Raw genomic sequence first — 18,512 nt, forward strand, 5'->3', positions numbered from 1 at the left:
CCAAACCACTCTTGTGGACTGTGGTTAGAATTTCATTTCAATTTTCAAAGACTTTGCAATGGTGTTCAGATCTAGTCCACATGTGCGCCACCCAGTGGACAGTCTGGGACCTGGACAGTGGAAAATTCGGTTCTCAAAAGTCTAGGTGCTGATTAAGACCACGTCAACCTAGTTACAGCTCAGGGCTGAGCCCAGGAGTTTGTAAACAATTTTACAGGGTCACTTCCCCAAGGTGCTCCCTCTCTGTGATTTCCCTTGCACTGTTCACTTCCCTGAGATTCCTATTTTTGGTTCTCCACCAGAAAGCTAGAGCTTTGCTTAGCCCACTCTGTCTGCCATGCACTTTCATAACTGTACCCGTGTCTGAGGCCAAGTGGCAGGATAACCAGAGGATAAAAAATAATGAACTCATTGCCAGTTCAGTGCTTCATATTTTTTGGTCTTCTTCCCCAATTTGCCTGCCAGAGTCCTCAAATAGCTTCTGCTCCATGCATTCTGGCTAGGTTTTATAGCTGCATTCACTGGGAAAGACCAGGAGGAATGTGCTTACTCCATCTCACTCCCACTCATGGTTTTTTCAACTATATTCATGAATGATTTTGCTTATAATTTTCCTTTCTCTGTTTTGGGTTTTGTATCAAGACTGTGCTTACCATAAAATCAGTTGGAGTGTATTCTCTTTTTAAAAATTCTCTGGAAGAATTTGTGAAGACAAGAAGTTTCACTGATGAAGGCAAATGGAGTTTTCTTTGTGGGAAGGATTTTGGTTTATTAAACTGGTTTTACTAGTTACAGGAATATTTAATTCTATTTCCCCTTGTGTTATTTTTAAGTTACATTTTCTAGGAATTTTTCATTTAAACTTTCAAAGTTATTAACATACAATTGTTTGTATGTCTTCTTTTTTAAAAAAAGATTTTATTTATTTGACAGAGAGCACAAGCAGGGGGAGTGGCAGGCAGAGGGAGAGGGAGAAGCAGACTCCCCGCTGAGCAAGGAGCCTGATGCAGGACTCAATCCTAGGACCCTGGGATCATGACCTGAGCTGAAGGCAGACACTTAACCAACTGAGCCACCTAGGTGCCCCTGTATATCTTCTTTTGAACTTTATAATGTGTTTAAATTTTCAGTGACCCCATTTTTATTCCAGATTTTGAATTTTAAAAAAGTATCATTCTCACATAGGTGTCTTTATGACTTTGGATAGGCAATGGTTTCTTAGATATTACTCCAAAAACACAAATAACCATCATCAAATTTAAAAACAAGTGTGCCTCAAAGGACACCATCAAGAATGTGAAAAGACACAATTGAGAAGATATTTGGAAAGCATATATCTGACAAGGAACTTGTATTTAGAATATATAAAGAACTCTTACAACTCAACAATAAAAAGCAACAAAAAAGAAAGAAAGAAAGAAAAATTAAAAGATGGTCAAAGGATCTGAATAGACATTTCCTCAAATAAGATGCACAGATGGCAAATAGGCCCATGACAAGATGGCCTATGACAAGATGTTGTTCAGTATCATTAGCCATCAATGAAATGCAAATCAAAACCATGAGATGCTTCTTCATACCCACTAGAATCATTACAATAAAAATAAGTGTTGGTGAGGATGTGGGAAAAAAATGGAAACCTTAGGGGCGCCTGGGTGGCTCAGTTGTTGAGCGTCTGCCTTCGGCTCAGGTCATGATCCCAGGGTCCTGGGATCGAGCCCCGCATCGGGCTCCCTGCTCCGCGGGAAGCCTGCTTCTCCCTCTCCCACTCCCCCTGCTTGTGTTCCCTCTCTCACTGTGTCTCTCTCTGTCAAATAAATAAATAAGGTCTTAAAAAAAAAAAAATGGAAACCTTATACAATGTTGGTGGGAATATAAAATGGTGTAACAGCTTTGGAAAAAAGTATGGCAATTTCTCAAGTAATTAAACATGGAGTTACCTTATGACCTAGTAATATATATGGGGTATATTCCCATTAATTTCATTTTAGGTTTATATACTCAAGAGAAATGAAAACACATGCATAGGAAACTTGTACATGAATGTTCATACATAATAGTCAAAAAGTGGAAACAACCCAAATGTCCATCAACTAATAAATAGATAAATGAGATATATCCACGCAATGGAATATTATTCAATCATCAAAAGAAACAAAGTACTGATATGTACTATAACATGGACAACCATTGTAACTATTATGCTAAGTGAAAGAGGCTAGTCACAAAGAACCACATATTGTATAATTCCATTTTCATGAAATGTCCATATTAGGCAAACTTATAGAGACAAAAAGTAGAAACTTAATGCCTAGAGTTAGAGGGTTTGAGAAGATGGAATGTAAAATTTCTTTGGGGGTAATGAAAATAATGGTGATGGATGTACAACTCTGTGAATATGCTAAAAGCCATTGAATTGTACACTTTACATGGGTGAATTGTATGGGATGTGAAATGTATCTCAATAAAACTATTAAAAGATACCATGCCTCTGTCTTGGTCATTCTTTCTTGGATTACTCACTCTGGAGAATGCCAATTTCTGTGTCCTAAGCAACATTTTGGAGAGGGTCATGTGGCAAGGAGCCAACAGCTCCTGCCAACAGCCATGTGAGTGATCTTGGAAGTGGTTATCCTGTCCCCATCAAGATTTTAATGACTGCAGACATTGCCAATAGATTGACTGCAACCTCATGAGAGAGCGTGAGTCAGAACTCCAGTTAAGCCTGCCCAGATTCCTGACCCTCAGAAACTGGGAAATAATAAAAGTTTGTTACCTTAAGGTGCTAAGTTTTAAGATAATTTAGTACACGGCAATAGATAATACAAGCCCATCTAGCTTTTTAAGACAGAAATTTCTAACAAAATTTTATATTTTATATTTAATAATTATGACATTTTCTGGTATATTTTGCTGTTTTGATTAAATGTATACTACTAATAATTATGTCAATCCAAAACAGAATTTTAACAGAGCCTTATGGTTATGGGATATTTTTAAAAAGTCAATTATATTTATATTACATTGTTACAAAGAAGTATGATACATTGATCAATAGAAGTCTTTCAAGCAGGGGTGCCTGGGTAGCTCAGTTGGTTGACGGCTCAGGTCATGATCTCAGGGTTGTGGGATCGAGCCCTGCATGGGGCTTCATGCTCAGTGCAGAGTCTACTTGTCCCTCTCCCTCCGCTCCTCCTCCTGCTCTCTATCTCTAAAATAAATAAATAAAATCTTTTAAAAAAAAAGTCAAGCACAAAGACATTCTAATGGGATAGAATTTAGGGGCAAGTGTTGGAATGACAGTATGTGTTCAAGGAGCGAAAGTAAGAATCTGAAATTTTTTAGTGTTAATAAAAGGCTTTGCAATGTATTTTTTTTTTTTCCTTTAAAGATTTTATCCATTCATTCATGAGAGACAGAGAGAGAGGCAGAGGGAGAAGCAGGCTCCCAAGGAGCAGGGAGCCCGATGCAGGACTCGATCCCAGGACCCTGGGATCATGACCTGAGCCGAAGGCAGACGTTCAACCATCTGAGCCACCCAGGCGCCCCTGCAATGTATTTTTTTTAATGGATGATAGTATCAAATCATGTAGACACATCATTGGATACATTTAATGAGCAATGCAACAATTTTATTTAAATGGATCAATATTTACAATATATTAGAAATTACATCCTTGCAATTAATTAAGTTATGGGGGCTCCTGGGTGGCTCAGTCGTTAAGCGTCTGCCTTCGGCTCAGGTCATGATCCCAGGGTCCTGGGATCGAGCCCCACATCGGGCTCCCTGCTCATCGGGAAGCCTGCTTCTCCCTCTCCCTCTCCCCCTGCTTGTGTTCCCTCTCTCGCTGTGTCTCTCTCTGTCAAATAAATAAATAAAATATTTTTAAAAAATTAAGTTATGAAAAAATTAAGATGTCAATTTAACAATGTACAAGAGGCCTGTAAATTTTTTTAAATTGTTTGAGGGAGGGTATTTATTTTTTTTTATTTAAATTCAATTAACATATAATGTATTATTAGTTTCAGAGGTAGAGGTCAGTGATTCATCAGCCTTATATAATACCCAGTGCTCTTTACATTTTGTTGGGAGGGTATTTTTTATCTTGCTTGGAGTTCATGGTGATTCTTAAAACTGTGGCGGCTTGGTTTCATCAATTTTGGGAAATTCCTAGCTGTTTTATCTTCTAACACTGCTCCATTCTCTCTTCTCCTTCTAGCTAAAATTACATGTTTATAAAACCTATTCCTGGGGCACATGGGTGGCTCAGTCAGTTGGGCCTCCAGCTCTTGGTTTTGGCTCAGGTCATAGTCTTGAGATCGTGGGATTGAGCCCTGTGTCTGGCTCTGCCTGTAGGCAGAGATTCTCTCCCTCTGTCTTCGCCGCCCACCCCCCCACCGCCGCTCCCTTGTGAGCACACACACTCTCTCTCAATCTCTCTAAAATAAATAAAAACTTAAAAAAACAACCCAACACCTATCCCTCATATCCCATATGTTTTTTTATGTTCCTTTCTGTGTTCAGCCTCGATACTTTTCTGCTTATCTTCTGGTTCCCTAATTCTCTTTTCAGCCACGTCTAATCCACTTTTAAATTTATCCACTGAATTGTTAATAACAGATACTATGAATTTTAGTTCTCACATTTTTAAATTGCTGAAGTTCTCTATTTTAATTTCTTTAGCTCAATCATAGCTATTTTAAAACCTCGGTCTGATAAATCCATTATCTGAATCCTCTGGAATTTCTATTCTAAGTCTGTCTCTCACAATGTCTCTGAGCATGTTCTGTCTTTTCATGCTTATTTTTGGTTGAATTTTTTTCTATTAGAATTTACTGTTGCTTCTTTTTTTTTTTTTTTTTAAAGATTTTATTTATTTATTTGAGAGAGAGAGAGAAACAGCATGAGAGGGGATAGGGTCAGAGGGAGAAGCAGGCTCCCTGCTGAGCCGGGAGCCCGATGTGGGACTCGATCCAAGGACTCTGGGATCATGACCTGAGCCGAAGGCAGTCGCTTAACAGACTGAGCCACCCAGGCGCCCTTTACTGTTGCTTCTGGCAGGCAGCTCTAGGCTAAAGACACTAGAAAGCCTGGATCATTTTAATTCAATCAAGGAATTACGGGATTCAGAGTTGTGCTTTAGTCAATTTTCATCTTGATTCCAACTGTGTAGCCCTTCAGGATCCCAACTAAAAACCTGGTAGTTATCAGTGTCCTTCCTTTTTGGTAAGCCCTCAACTATTTTCTCCTCCCAGCCTTGTCCCCCCTCCCCCCACCCCTCAAAGATTTCTTTACTTATTTGAGAGAGAGCACGAGGGGGGTAAGGGGCAGAGAGAGAAACAGGCTCTCCGCTGAGCAGGGAGCCCAATGCAAGGCCTGATCCCAGGCCACTGGGATCACGACCCCAGCCAAAGGCAGATGCTTAACTGAGCCACCCGGGCGCCCCTCCTCCCAGCCTTGTTTACTGAAAGCTTTACTCAGTTTCTCAGCTTTTAGAACTAACAATCTCCTTGAGAGAAAAAGTGGCTTGAAATGTTAGGATCATTTTTCTTGGCTTACCCTCCTCTCCTAGAACTTGGGCCCACAATTCCTCACTGCTTTGGTAGTCCTCTGATGCCTTCAGAGAGATTTTGAAGACTTCTTGCCTAGCTTTTCTGGTTATTTTCAGCAGAAGAGTTGGCCCTAGGCAATTCTGCCCACCATTGCTAGATTTAGAGCCTTCTCTCCTAAATGTCAGACTGATTTCCAATATCCTGTTGAATGCCTCCTGAATATCTCACAGGTCCCTTGTGCTCAGTAAGAAGTCACACTGAACTCTTCCTCTTATCTCCTGCCTCATCCTACTCAACTGGCTTTTCCTGTCCTAGCTATTTCTGTTCATGGTTTTCTAAGCTATAAATATTGTCTGTGGGGGCATCTGCATGGCTCAGTCGGTTAAACCTTTCTGCTCAGGTCATGATCTCAGGGTCTTGAGATTAAGCCCCACATGGCAGGCTCCACGCTCAGTAGCAGGGAGTCTGCTTGAGATTCTCCCTTTCCCTCTCCCCCCCCCCCCCCGCTCAGATTCTTTCTAAAATAAATCTTTAAAAAAAAAATTGTCTGTAAATCTCTTCCCTCCTAAATGCTGTCACTTCCCAAGTTCTCTGTACATTACTTCCATTATTTTCCTTCCACAGCAGCTCTGCTGAAATATCATCCTTGGCTCCTGTCCTCTCCTGCAGGTTCACTGCAGCACCTTTCCAAACTGAACTCCCTGCTTTCCAAACCCTCTCATATGCTTACACTGCCTGAGCTGCCAGAAGATTCTTTCAAAACAGAGTTCTAAGTTATTGCCTGCTTAGTCTTTCCAAAGGCTCCTTACAGCCCCTGAAATTCAGGAATAATCCTCACCTGGGCACTCAAGCCCTCCCTGAGTTGACTCCACACTTGTCTTCAGCTGTATGGATTTACTTTCAGGAGTGAGTGCTGTCTGTCCCTCAGCATTCAACAGTTGTCTTTGGACTCTCTCATGGTCATCCTTTCCCATTATCCTCCGCCCGGAGCAGGAGAGATTGTTTCAAGGAAAAGATGAATGTGAAACTACTTCGTATGTTGTGGATAATTTATGTTAGGGATGAGCATTAAACAAGAAGAGGGAGAAGAAAACGGAGTGAATTGCAGGCCCTAGAATTTTAAGTTTCTTAAATGTTTTTCTTCAAAACTGTCCTATGTTCCATACTGAAAATGACTAAAAATACATGCTTTAAGCAAATAATTACCACTTTTTGTCATTAAAGCTACATGTATATTTTTTAAAACCACTTTCCTGTCCCTTGCTGACTATCTCTGGAGACTTCTTTGATCTCTGGTTGGTTGGTTTTTGCTTTTTTCCTTTTGAGGGGGTGGTCGTGAAGGAGAAAGATCCTCCTGTTGTCCATTGCTTATCTCGGCAAGAGCACGGTTAACTGTGATCACCCATTATCATTTCTATGGTGTAGACAAAATCCCCTGATGTAAAATACTGAACGAATTTTAGAGAAAGCTCCTGTTCTCCTTAGCTGACATAAATATGTACATACAAGAGGTTGTACGATTACCGAGGTGCCCAGAAGACCTGGGTTTCCTCTTGACCACTCCCTGCGTGATTAATCCCTTCCCATACAGGGGCCTGTTCCAATATGAAATTCCTAGGTGATCCCTAAGCAGTGTTCCAGTTCTAGAAACTTCTGTCTAGCCCTGGTAAGATGGACTGGCTGCAAAAGGGCTTTGGAAAAGAGAGATATTCGCCTTTTTATAAACATACGGTGGGGTTGAAAAACCAGAGTGGATTTGCAGGCATTTTTAATTACGTTAAGTCAGGCGGCTCTACAAGAGAAAATAATCCAGGCTGGGTGAATGAATTAACAAATACAAAATTTTTAATAAAGCCAGTACACAGCCGTGAAAGGATTCAGTCTTCCCAAGGAGCCTGGGAAGGAAGCAGTGCAGGATTCTCGTTCCCATTTCACAAACGAGCAAACGGGGGGTTCAGGAAACCTAAGCAGCTTGCCTCCTTAGTCGACCGATCGACCGTTGCGGCCCTCCTTCACCTCACCTCCGGCTCTGGCACTTGAGTCTCCGCAGAGGTGGCAGTCCACGTGCAGGGCAGCCCCAAAGGCCAGGCAGGGAAGGCTGCTTTAAGCCAAGCCACTTCCGCCTCCCTCGGGCTTTGCTGGGCTCACCATCCTCACAGCCGCCGCGGCCCGAGTCACGAGTTTTCCTCGGGGGCCCGCCCCTCCTCCTGCTGATTGGGTAGTTCTTGAACCATCGCTGTCCTCTGATTGGTTGTTATCCCTTCGGCTCTCCAACACCGCCTACACCAACCGGATATAGGGGCAGGGTTTCCGCTTCCGTCTTCTCTCTCCAGCTTGTCGTCGGATCGCGGTCGCCGCCACAGCAGCCGCTGCGGGGCGCGGTGTTGGTGGGTCGGTTGGCGTGTCGCTCAACGTCGGTGTCCGTGCCGTTGAACTACCCGCCATGGCTGAACTAGATCCGTTCGGCGCTCCTGCCGGCGCTCCCGGCGGCCCCGCGCTAGGGAACGGGGTGGCCGGTGCCGGCGAAGAAGACCCGGCCGCGGCCTTCTTGGCGCAGCAAGAGAGCGAGATTGCGGGCATCGAGAACGACGAGGCCTTCGCCATCCTGGACGGCGGTGCCCCTGGGCCCCAGCCGCACGGCGAGCCGCCAGGGGGTCTGGGTGAGAGTGCGGCGGCGTTTGGGGCGGGAGGGCTTGTATAGAAACTCGGCCCAGAGTGGGTCTGAGGGCTCTGTGTCGCTCTTGTTTCTTGCTGAACCGGGAGGTTAAGGAAGAGTGCAAGGAGAAAGCGAGACCCCGGCCCAGTCATAGCAGAAGCCTAGGTTCGGGGAGCCTACTCAGTGGTATGAGTATGTTTGAGTGCTCCCGGACGGGGCAGAGCGAGGAAGCAAAGAAAATAGGGTGACAGGCCGAAGAGCTCGAAGAAGCCCGTTCAGTCCAGGAACTTTTCATTGAGCACTGGCTGTGTTTGAGCCTGGCCTCTCAAACACAGCCGCATTGGCGCAGTTTGGCCAGACTTAAAGGCAAGCCTAAGCCCGGCACAGAACCAGTTATTAGGAAAGGAGGGCAGAAAAAAATGAGAATACTAGTATCATTTTTGAGATGTATACAAACAAAAACGGCAATGCAATTCAGTATTTAAGCACTTCAGGTGTACGGAATGTTGGATTATGGGGAGGAAAAGAGGCGTGAATAGGGAACTCAAGGAGGGTGTTCTAACCCTGGAGGAAGAAACTCCAGCCAAAGAAAGCTAAGAGTTTTATCATTTGTCGAACGGATTATGGCCGGGATTTCTGGAGCTCTGTTTCCTCTAGGAACAGCTTTGGTAGGCAGTGTTGCCTAAGCAGAATTTAAGATTAGCCTGAACTAGTCTTCCAAAAGGTGAATAGAGAATGTAGGGTGGCCTTTTCCCAGCCAAACTCAAGCAAAGACAAACAAAAAATGAGCAGTAGGATGCCAGTTTGACCTCTGAATGCCTTACCTGTGTGTGATGCTTTGAATTACAGTGGGGGGAAAAGTTGGGTGGAAAAGACCTATTCAGTAGAATGAGGAAGTAGGAAATTAGCTGGAAGAAATGAGACCTGGGTTTTCATTTACTTAAAAAAAAAAATTCTAATTAAAGGAGAACAGGGCACTGGTGGGGCAGATAGGAGTGTTTGTACTACTCTAACCTCAAACCTTTAAGGAGCCAGGCAGATAACATAAATGAGAGAAACCTGCTGGGAATGAGACACTACGGAGTGTTGGAGACTGAGGTTTTTTTTTTTAATTATTATTTTTAAAGGTTTTATTTATTTATTTGAGAGAGAGAGAGAGCACAAGAGGGGGGAGCAGGAGAGGGAGAAGCAGACTCCCCGCTGAGCAGGGAGCCCGATGTGGGGCTCAATCCCGGGACTCCAGGATCATGACCTGAGCCGAAGGCAGTCGCTTAACCAACTGAGCCACCCAGGCGCCCTGGAGACTGAGGTTTTGGTGCACTAGAGTTGTCCTCTATGAAAGCATTCAGACTCAAGAAATCTCAAATTATTGTGCCAGCCAGGCGGAGCCATTTTTTGAGTAGGGGTAGGGAGACTGCTCGTTTGCAGCCTCTGAGTTTTTATCCTGTACCATATTACCTCCTAAGCAAATTAGCCCTCCAATAAGAGTTTACACGAGAACATATGATACACCTGAAAAATGCGAATTACAGCAAGCAGGTTGGACTGAACCGGGTTGTGGCTGGGAGATGAAGTTGGCTTTAAGTCAATAGGGTTTTGTTGTTGGGTGGTGTTTATTAACATTTGACTGAGAATCATAAAATTTACTTCTTAGATCCTTAGTTTACTTCCCTCATTTAATATAAGAAAACTTACGAGTCCTGCAGAGCAATGACTTGCTTAAGAAAAAAAGGGCAAGTTCTTAGCTATGCCCCCAGTTTCCCTACCCGTAGACTGTACCATATGCCATTGCAGTTGTTTCCGCAGGGGTATCACGGGACAAGAGATTGTCATTTCTGAAAGGCAGTGTGGCTGCCTTGGGTAGGACAGAGTTGGGAGAAGCAGGACCCATAATTAGAAAACTCCTGATTCAAGGACAATGTCACTCTTGCTTACAGTTGTATCCCTAGTGCCTAGCAGGGTGTCTGGCACATAGTAGATAGAAAGGTATGAACAAAAATACTAGGTCCAAGAGTCCTGTAGAGAAATGACAAATCTTGATGATGAGCAGTTTGGAGAGGTAAAAGGGAGAGGGTAGAGTTGGATACACAGGTCCCTTGTGCATTAAGCTTTCAGCAAAGGGAAGGAAGGGATCACTGCTGACTTAGTTTCTAGGAAGGACTTTCTTAGTGAACTAAGCATTTAGTGATTTAAAGCCAGACCTCTGACAATGTAATTGAGGTTGGCAGTAGTGCAGTGGTCAGCACTTCCTTTGGGGATTAGAGAACTAGTTGGACACTTTCCTTTCTTGCCTTGAAAAGAGGCACTCTAGTGGTTGAGATTCTGTGCTGTCCTAGACTGCTTGAGTGTAAGTTTAACTTTGTGGTCTCAGGCAGCTTAGGTCACCGCCACTGCCCTGCCTTAGATTTTTCACCAGTACAAGGTACAGATATATACCACATAGGGTTACTGGGATTACATTAGCACCTGTAATGTACTAATGTATTACACACAGTACTTGGTATATTACTGCCGCGGTTCCTGGCTATACTCTTATTCCTTGGGAGTAGGAAGAGAGAGGCATTACAAAGCCTGTAGGCCTTGGGGTGTGCTGAGGAAACAGATTTTGGGAGAGAGCCCTGTATCTGATACGTTACTATACAGAGATTCATCGGCAGGAGACTCTAACAGATGGAGGAGTAACCTTGGGGAAAACTCCCCATGAAGGATGGGAGCAGGCAAAAACCGGAGGGCCCGAGCCTTGGAGGACTCCTTCAGTTGTAAGGAGATCTGGAGAAGAGAGGTAAGTTTAAAGGTAGGAGGTAACCAGCTGAGTGAAGTGGCTCAGATATTGAGGAAGAGCAAGTAGTCAGGAAAGAGGCCGCGTAAGTCTAGAGCTGTTGTAAAGCCCTCAATTATGAGGGCTGAGGAGGTTGGAGAAAGGGGTGAGTAAGGAGCTACGGAGAGAGCATGGCAGTGAGGCACTGGTTGTTGTTTCTGACAAGGCTTTCCTTGGAGGAGGAAGAGAGGCACGTGAATTAAGGGAAAGCCTTCTGGAGGAGGAGAGTAACTTTCTTGGTAGCAGTGGTGGAGAAAAGTTCAGGGAAATTTCGTGCTTGACAATTAGTACTGTATGCTTGCCACATGCCGGTTCTCTGTAGCTGCAGATTCACGCCGTACCTGCAGGCTAAGTAGTGGCATCCTGTTTCAGATAAGAAAGCATCATGGAAGTTAAGGAGTGTTCCTAAGGTAGCAAGCTAATACACGTCTCCACTGGAATTCATCAAACCCACGTCTGCTTGACTTCCAGTGGATGGGCACCATGGCAAGTCGAAGGTGGGTTTGGGACAAAATTTCTTCTCTGGAAACTTACTCTGGCCCTTGTTTCTCTCTGGAGTTCCTGAGATGCCCTAGAAAGTTTCCTTCTGGAGCATCAGGTTGCTTAGCTTAGTTGTCTTAAGATATCTTTCTGTATGTTTTGTAGCAACAGGCAGGTCTTTGACTTGGGCCAGTTGAATGTCAGTACAGTAACTAGTAAGAGCTCAAAGCACTTGCCAGTGGGTTTGGATGAGTCTTTGGTCCTAAAGGACAGGCAGCATGTGACTTAGGAGGAGATATGGGATGAAAATTGCTTCTAGTTTTGTGTATGGTGTAGTGATCAAAGGCTCTCCTATTGGGAATGGCCCTGGGCTGGAATATATTAACTGGATAGTTGGTGTGTTAAATGTAATATATTAACCAGAATTTAGGCCTAGGCCTGGCCATGCTAACCATTGTAAGTTCTAGGAGTCAAAATTATCTCATTCTTTTCTATCTTACATAAAAATAAATTCCAGGTGGATTAAAGAGAGGCATTTTTGTTTTTTTTAGTACCAGAAGAAACCATATAAAATGACAATGGGGGAGGGGCGCTTGGGTGGCTCAGTCGTTGAGCGTCTGCCTTCAGCTCAGGTCATGATGCCAGGGTCCTGGGATCAAGCCCCGCATCGGGCTCCCTGCTCCGCGGGAAGCCTGCTTCTCCCTCTCCCACTCCTCCTGCTTGTGTTCCCTCTCTCACTGTGTCTATCAAATAAGTAAAATCTTAAAAAAAAAAAAAAAAGACAACGGGGGAATATTTGTAATATGAGAGGACAAATAATAATACAAAGTGAATAGAGATCAAAAGATAGCAGAAAAATGGGCAAAACTCAGACAATTCAGTAAAGAAGAAAATCAAACGTCAGCTACATGATTACCTCACAAGAAAAGAGACTGGCAGGACAAAGCCACCTAAGTTTTTTCCCTGCTGTCAACTTAGCAAAAATTTAAAAACCTAAAACTCCATCTTTAGTATCACTAAGAGTCTGAGAAATGGGGCGGTCATGTGCTGCTGGTAGTAATATAAATGAGACACTAAAAGGGGGCAAATGGTCAGTATTTAGAAGTTTTTAAAATGTATGTCCTGTGACCCAAGAATCTCTGTCTTGAAGGTCAGCTGCTGGAGGGTCTTCAGGGCGACCAGCATGGCGTCACCGCGCCGGGCAGCTCCGGGTGCTGCCCGCCGGGCACGGTCTGTGCTAGTGGTTCTAAATGAAGGGATTTCTTACTGAGGAGCAACTGAATATGCCCCCCCAAATACTTGTATTAGTTTTTGAGCACTAGGTGCATCTCTTCTGTCATCTTCCCTATCCCACCCCATGCAATAAGTTTGAAAAAAAAAGAAATTGGACAAATAAGTAGTTTGAAAAAAAAATCTGGACAAAATAATGGAAGTCCTACATGGTAGGTAGTAAATATGGGTCAGCCAACAAATCCAGAGTTAAGAATGTGTAGGCAGAAGCTAAAAATGGTGCCTTTGTCAAGGCTTTCGAAAGGATGGCAGGCGGCCCTGTGCAGACTGCCTCTTCGTGATGGCTTGTGGGGCAGGGCAGGGCTTAGGATGCATACTTACTGGGCAGCTGAATTACTGAGACACCGAATGGGTTAAAGAAAAGGCGGGGGGGGGGGCGCCTGGGGTCCTTGCAGATAGACCAGAGCTTGCTGGATGTGAAGGCTGCCCTCCTCTCAAGCAGGCCCAAGATTGCCAGATTTTCTGTCTGCTTACCCTTGCCCCAAAACCTAGACATCCTGAATTCGTGAAATTTTCTGACTTAATAGTGTTTTAAATATGTTCAGCCTGTGGACCACCATTTTATGCTATATGGATTGATGGTCTCTAGGTCTTAACTTAAAAAAGATCGTTTCCACATTTTTCAAATGGACTTTCTCATTTAGCTCATGAGTGAATTGTGCCAGTAAGACTGGATCGTACACCACGCTTTGAGTTTTTTGTAACTTGTATCCTTGAAAATACTGACTTAATTTGGTATGCCCAGATCTTACTATCCCAGACTAGTTCCAGGGGTCTAGAGGAATTAGCTCAGGAAGTCTCAACTGTAGACCCTTAGGTCTACAGGCACAGGATGGAGAGTCCTGACCCCCAAGAAAGCACCTTGGTTTGAACATGAAGCTGCATGTGCTTGGCTCACTGAATGATTCCAGGCCCCACTTTGCCTTCTCCAGAACTTTCTTGGAGAAACACTGTTGCTCTGTGAGACTCTTCTGCCAGGCATCCGTGTGTTCTCTCTCTAGGGCAAAAGATCAAAAAGCTTTTGAACTGGGGGTTTGGTACAGATTTTTCCATTTTGGTTTCATTAAACAGGAAGTCCTTCATTGCTCTGTCTGGTGCATAGCACAGGGATAGCGTTAGTATAATTTACAGTACCTGTATTAGACTCGGTAACGCTTTGGCCGGCATTTGACTAGTCCTGACTGACCGACTGAAATTTTATGTCTTGCAGATGCCGTGGATGGAGTGATGAATGGCGAGTACTACCAGGTACAGAATACTCTGATTATGTTAAAAGACAGTGGCTGAGTCTTCCTTTCCTGTGATTTGAGTTGATTGACCTAGAAAGGACCCCACTCCTTTGACTTGCCTAGATGTATTAGTACTGGGTATGTTACCCGCTAAGATGGAAGGATTTGAAGAGAAGTAACACTGATCATTCCTTTAAAACGTTACTGACCTGGCCCTAGTATTACTGACTTTACTCTCAAGAAGTGAGCTTTCATGGTGGTGGTGATAGCAGTGGCTAATTTAAACACTGTGTGCCACGCACTGTCAGGCACCGTTTCTGTTTACTCTTTAATTCTCTCAACAAACTGGGGGACCTGTACTATTATTCCTGTTTTACAAATGAAAAAACTGAGGCACAAAGTAGTGTAAAAGTAACAGTATGGTATGCGGTGGGGCCAGCATTTGAACCTTTGAGATTGTCTTGGGGCGGGGCGGGGGGTGGGGGTTGGAATTTGTGGTGACTGCCATTATTTTCCCTCTGTATCACTAGGCGTTGAGTTGCCAGCCCAACTCAGATTAGCTTAAACACAAAAGTCTTAGCAGTTTATATAATTGAAGTGTCCTTCGACCAGGACTCTGACTCAGTTCCCCTAGGACTTTGGCTCTGCTTGCTAAGTGTGCATTTTTGTGCTCAAGCTTTTTTCTTGGTGGTCAAATGACTACAGCACTTCCAGGCTTCTCGTGTGCCTGTCATGTTATCTAGAACAAGATGGGGGTTTTTCCTCTTCTCCCAACCACCCAAGAAAAATCTTGCATTTCCGTCTGGACCAACTGGAAGTAGTCACTACAGCCTGGGGAAATAGCCTGATGCTTTGCTTATGCCTGGGTTTCTGCCCATCCCTCAACCAGTTCACTGGCAGGAAGGATGTTAGTCTAATTGGTTTAAACCAAGGATGGACTAACTTTTTCGTAAAGTACCAGAGAGTAAACATTTTAAGCTTTGTCATAACTGTGTCAGACTACTCTTTTTTTTTTTTTTTTTTTTAAATTCATTTGAGACACAGAGATAGAGCATGAGCAGGGGGAGAAGCAGACTCCCTGCAGAGCAGGGAGCCCAACGCGGGGCTTGATCCCAGGACCCTGGGATCATGACCTGAGCCGAAGGCAGATGCTTAACTATCTGAGCCACCCAGGCGCCCTGTTTTTTGTGTGTGTGTGTATGTGTCAAACTACTCTTGCTGTGATGTGAAAGCATCCACAGACAGTACATGAATGAATGCACCTGGCTGTGTTCCAGTAGAATTTAATTACAAAAACAGGCAGCTGGCCTGGACTCTAGTTTCCAGTGCCTGGTTTAGAGTTTAGCCCTTAGAGTGAGACAGAATGGGGTTCAGAACCTGGCTCTACCTCTTACTAGCTGTGAATTGGACATGTCATTTCTCTGTGCCTCAGGTTAGTCCTCTATCAAATGTGAAATGAGAATCAAAACTTTGCAAGTTGCTTGGGAGATAAATTTTATGTGCCTGACACATTGAAAGTGTCAATAAGTTAGTTACTAATACTTTCAGTAATTCTTCCATCTTTTTATAGTCTGATTAGGTGAACCTGGAGTTTATTCCCTAGTTCAGCAGGTGAAAAATTTTCTAAAGATTAAATTATAGTTGAGTTTTATCAGTTTATTAGCTGTCAGACCTTACCCACTATGAAGAATCTGCCCCGCACTCCCCCCCCCCGACTTGTGACTCCTATTTGCTTGCCTTTTTATTCTTTTCCTTGGTGTGACTAGTGACTGCATGTTTTCTTTTGGACTCCTTTTTACCCAGAATTCACCTATTTTGGTTAGGTGATATTAAGTGCTTTTTCCTGCATTATGTAATAGCATTTAGAAGTTTTAGGTTCTAGGCTTTGCTGTGCAGTGTATTTACCTTTGTTACTTTGAAGATCCCACATAAGCTGTGTGTCAAGTGAGGAAACTAAAACCATTAACACTGTTTCCTAGTCAGTCCATGACCCACCTCCCCTGCTTTCCTCTCTCCCACTTCTGTCCCAGTTATTAACAGGCAGGCTAACAACTACTCTGCCTCCCTTGTGGATTGTAAGGATTAGGTGCAGTAATGTTGAGAGCTCCCTATGAGCATGTAAGGTTGTGTTGTTGCTTTTAAGGTAATCCTTTAACATGTTAAAGTGGCCGTCAGTACATAACCAGGGGTGTTCTACCGTGTATGAAGCGCATTTCAGGAAGGCGTGTTTGGTACTGATAGAACACAATTGTTTTTGTGTTAAGGAGAGTAATGGTCCAACAGACAGTTACGCAGCTATTTCACAAGTGGATCGATTGCAATCAGAGCCTGAAAGTATCCGTAAATGGAGAGAAGAGCAAACGGAACGCTTGGAAGCCCTTGGTAAGGAATCTTTTTCTGTCTTTGGGTGTCTTATTTTCAATGGAATAGTTGACCTTGACTCTTAGCTCTTTTTAACTGGAATTAGCCATAATGTCCTCGTCTAGTATTTGGGAAGATCTCTTCCTCAGCCTGAGGGGTCACAAGGCCACCCACAGGGAGATGCTTAATTACAGGCCATTTTGTGAGGAATAGGGCAGCTCAGAGAGCCACCACCAAGTGCATCCTCTCAGGAAGAGCAGAGCAGAGGAGAGTCCTGAGCTTGCAGCGAAGAAAGAGTAGGTTCAAGGCCCAGCCTTAACTCTTCCCAGCTGTGGGCACTTGGTGGTTGAAACCTTGTAGAGTTTGTTTCTTTGTCTGTGGGGTAAGATCAGTGTTACCAACTCCAGGGTTCGTCTGAGATGGTGTTTATGAGTGTTGTGTGAACTTGAAGGTCTCCGGGTAAGAGACTTCAAAGTCCATTTATCGTTTCTAGGCTGAATTTAAGGTAACGCTTTAAGAAGAAAATGTGAAGTATGTTAGGAAACATGTACAATTTGATTTTCCTACTCTAATATCCCTGTAAGCTAAGTTTGTATGTTTTTGTAAGTGAGGAAAGTGAGACTCCTCGAACAAGTTTTTGAATCACACAGCTAAGAAGCAGTAGCGTCAGAACTCAGCTTACGTCCGCCCTGCTTCATAGCCCGTACCCCTCCATCCACCAGCCACCGTGCATGTCGTGTACGCCGTCCCGCCGAGATCAGTGCCAGCCGGCCTGGCCTGGCCTTTGGTGAAGAACTGTGTACGTGGGCTGTTGCTTTTGGTCAAGGTCAGGAGACTTGGTATCTGTATGTAGGTGGGTTGCAGAGGTATGGCACCGTGTGGAGATAAAGCCATGGGGTATTCTTTCCTCAGCTTTTTATTAAAATTTCAAACACGGGTGCCTGGCTGGCTCAGTTGGTAGAGCGTGCAACTCTTGATCTTGGGGTTGTGAGTTCAAGCCCCACATTGGGTGTAGAGATTACTTAATAAAACTTGAAATAAAATTTCAAACCAAATAGTTAAGAGTAAAATGAACTTGTGTGCACCCCCTTAGATTCAGTGATTAACATTTTGCCATATTGGGTTATCTTTATGTAAATGAAGCATGTATGTATGTATATGTTTTATACATACACATTTCTCATCCACTTTCAGATCCTCTCTTTCATGCTTAAATATTTTATTGTATATCTGGAAATAACGATGTTCTTCTGTGTACCAACGACGTCAGCATTATTAGTCCTTCATGGGAACCACTGAATTAGTAAAAACTGACTCCTTGTTTTTCAAATAGCGTTAACTGACCCCTAGAAGTAGGACCCAGTTAGTGCCAAATCGGTTCTCTTTCCAGCCCAGTTTTATGTGGCTCTCAGAACAAAGGGCACACTTCTGTTTGACCCTTTATGGCACTCTCTGCTAGCATTTCTTGGATGGAAGTATCACAGATCTGTGCTGTCCCGTATGGTAGCCACTAGCCACGTGGGGCTCTTAAGCACTTGAAATGTGACTAGTATGACTGGGAAAGAATTTTTAATTTTAATAAGTAGCCACATGTGGCTAGGAGCTTCTGTACTGGATAGCGCAGCTTTACAAAGATGGAAACTGTCTTCATGAGATGCTGGTAGCTTTAGTCGTGGCTTGTTCCTGGTGTGTCTCTTCTGAGCGGGCGGAAGCAGGACTTCGCTGGTACTAGTATTTGTCAGGTTACAGAACCCAACTTTCATCTTTTCTCTTTACCCAAAGTTTAGCAAAGTTATCTTCTCCATGGAGACAATACACTTTGGTCATGTTGGTGTCTGGGAAAATTGCCTCCCCCCCCCCCCTTCAGTGATCAGATTGGGCACTTTGGGAATATTCCATGAAGTGTTTTCTTACGATGCTTTTCTGAAGTCAAATATTTGGCTTTGCAATTGAATTAAATTGGTCTGTGAACTAGGTGTTTCTTCAGTTTCCTCTTTTTTTCTTTGCAAAAACTGTGAGAAAGCACAAGATGCTAAATATAGAGAACCAGTGTGCGTGGTTTTCAGCTTAGCTGGTGACTGCGTTCTCAGAGTTTTCTTTTCCATGGACAGTAAGAAGGACTGCC

General features: G+C 43.7%; 1 protein-coding gene across 4 annotated transcripts in view; it reads left to right on the forward strand.

The window, feature by feature from the left end:
- The first annotated feature begins 7,864 nt into the window (after positions 1-7,864).
- The window catches only part of CLTA (clathrin light chain A), a 20,771-nt gene continuing 10,123 nt past the window's right edge, over positions 7,865-18,512 (forward strand). For 2 of the 4 annotated variants that reach the window (XM_081803185.1, XM_081803186.1), the window contains exons 1-3: positions 7,865-8,213; positions 14,008-14,045; positions 16,291-16,408. In XM_081803185.1, the coding sequence (XP_081659311.1) occupies positions 7,997-8,213; positions 14,008-14,045; positions 16,291-16,408 (373 nt within the window). In that variant the 5' untranslated portion in view covers positions 7,865-7,996. The remainder of the gene's footprint in view (positions 8,214-14,007; positions 14,046-16,290; positions 16,409-18,512) is intronic. The other 2 variants (XM_081803187.1, XM_081803188.1) reach the window with 2 other exon arrangements.

Source organism: Leptonychotes weddellii, chromosome 14 (assembly GCF_054177405.1).
Source record: "Leptonychotes weddellii isolate Sample4059 chromosome 14, ASM5417740v2, whole genome shotgun sequence".
Lineage (NCBI taxonomy): Eukaryota > Metazoa > Chordata > Mammalia > Carnivora > Phocidae > Leptonychotes > Leptonychotes weddellii.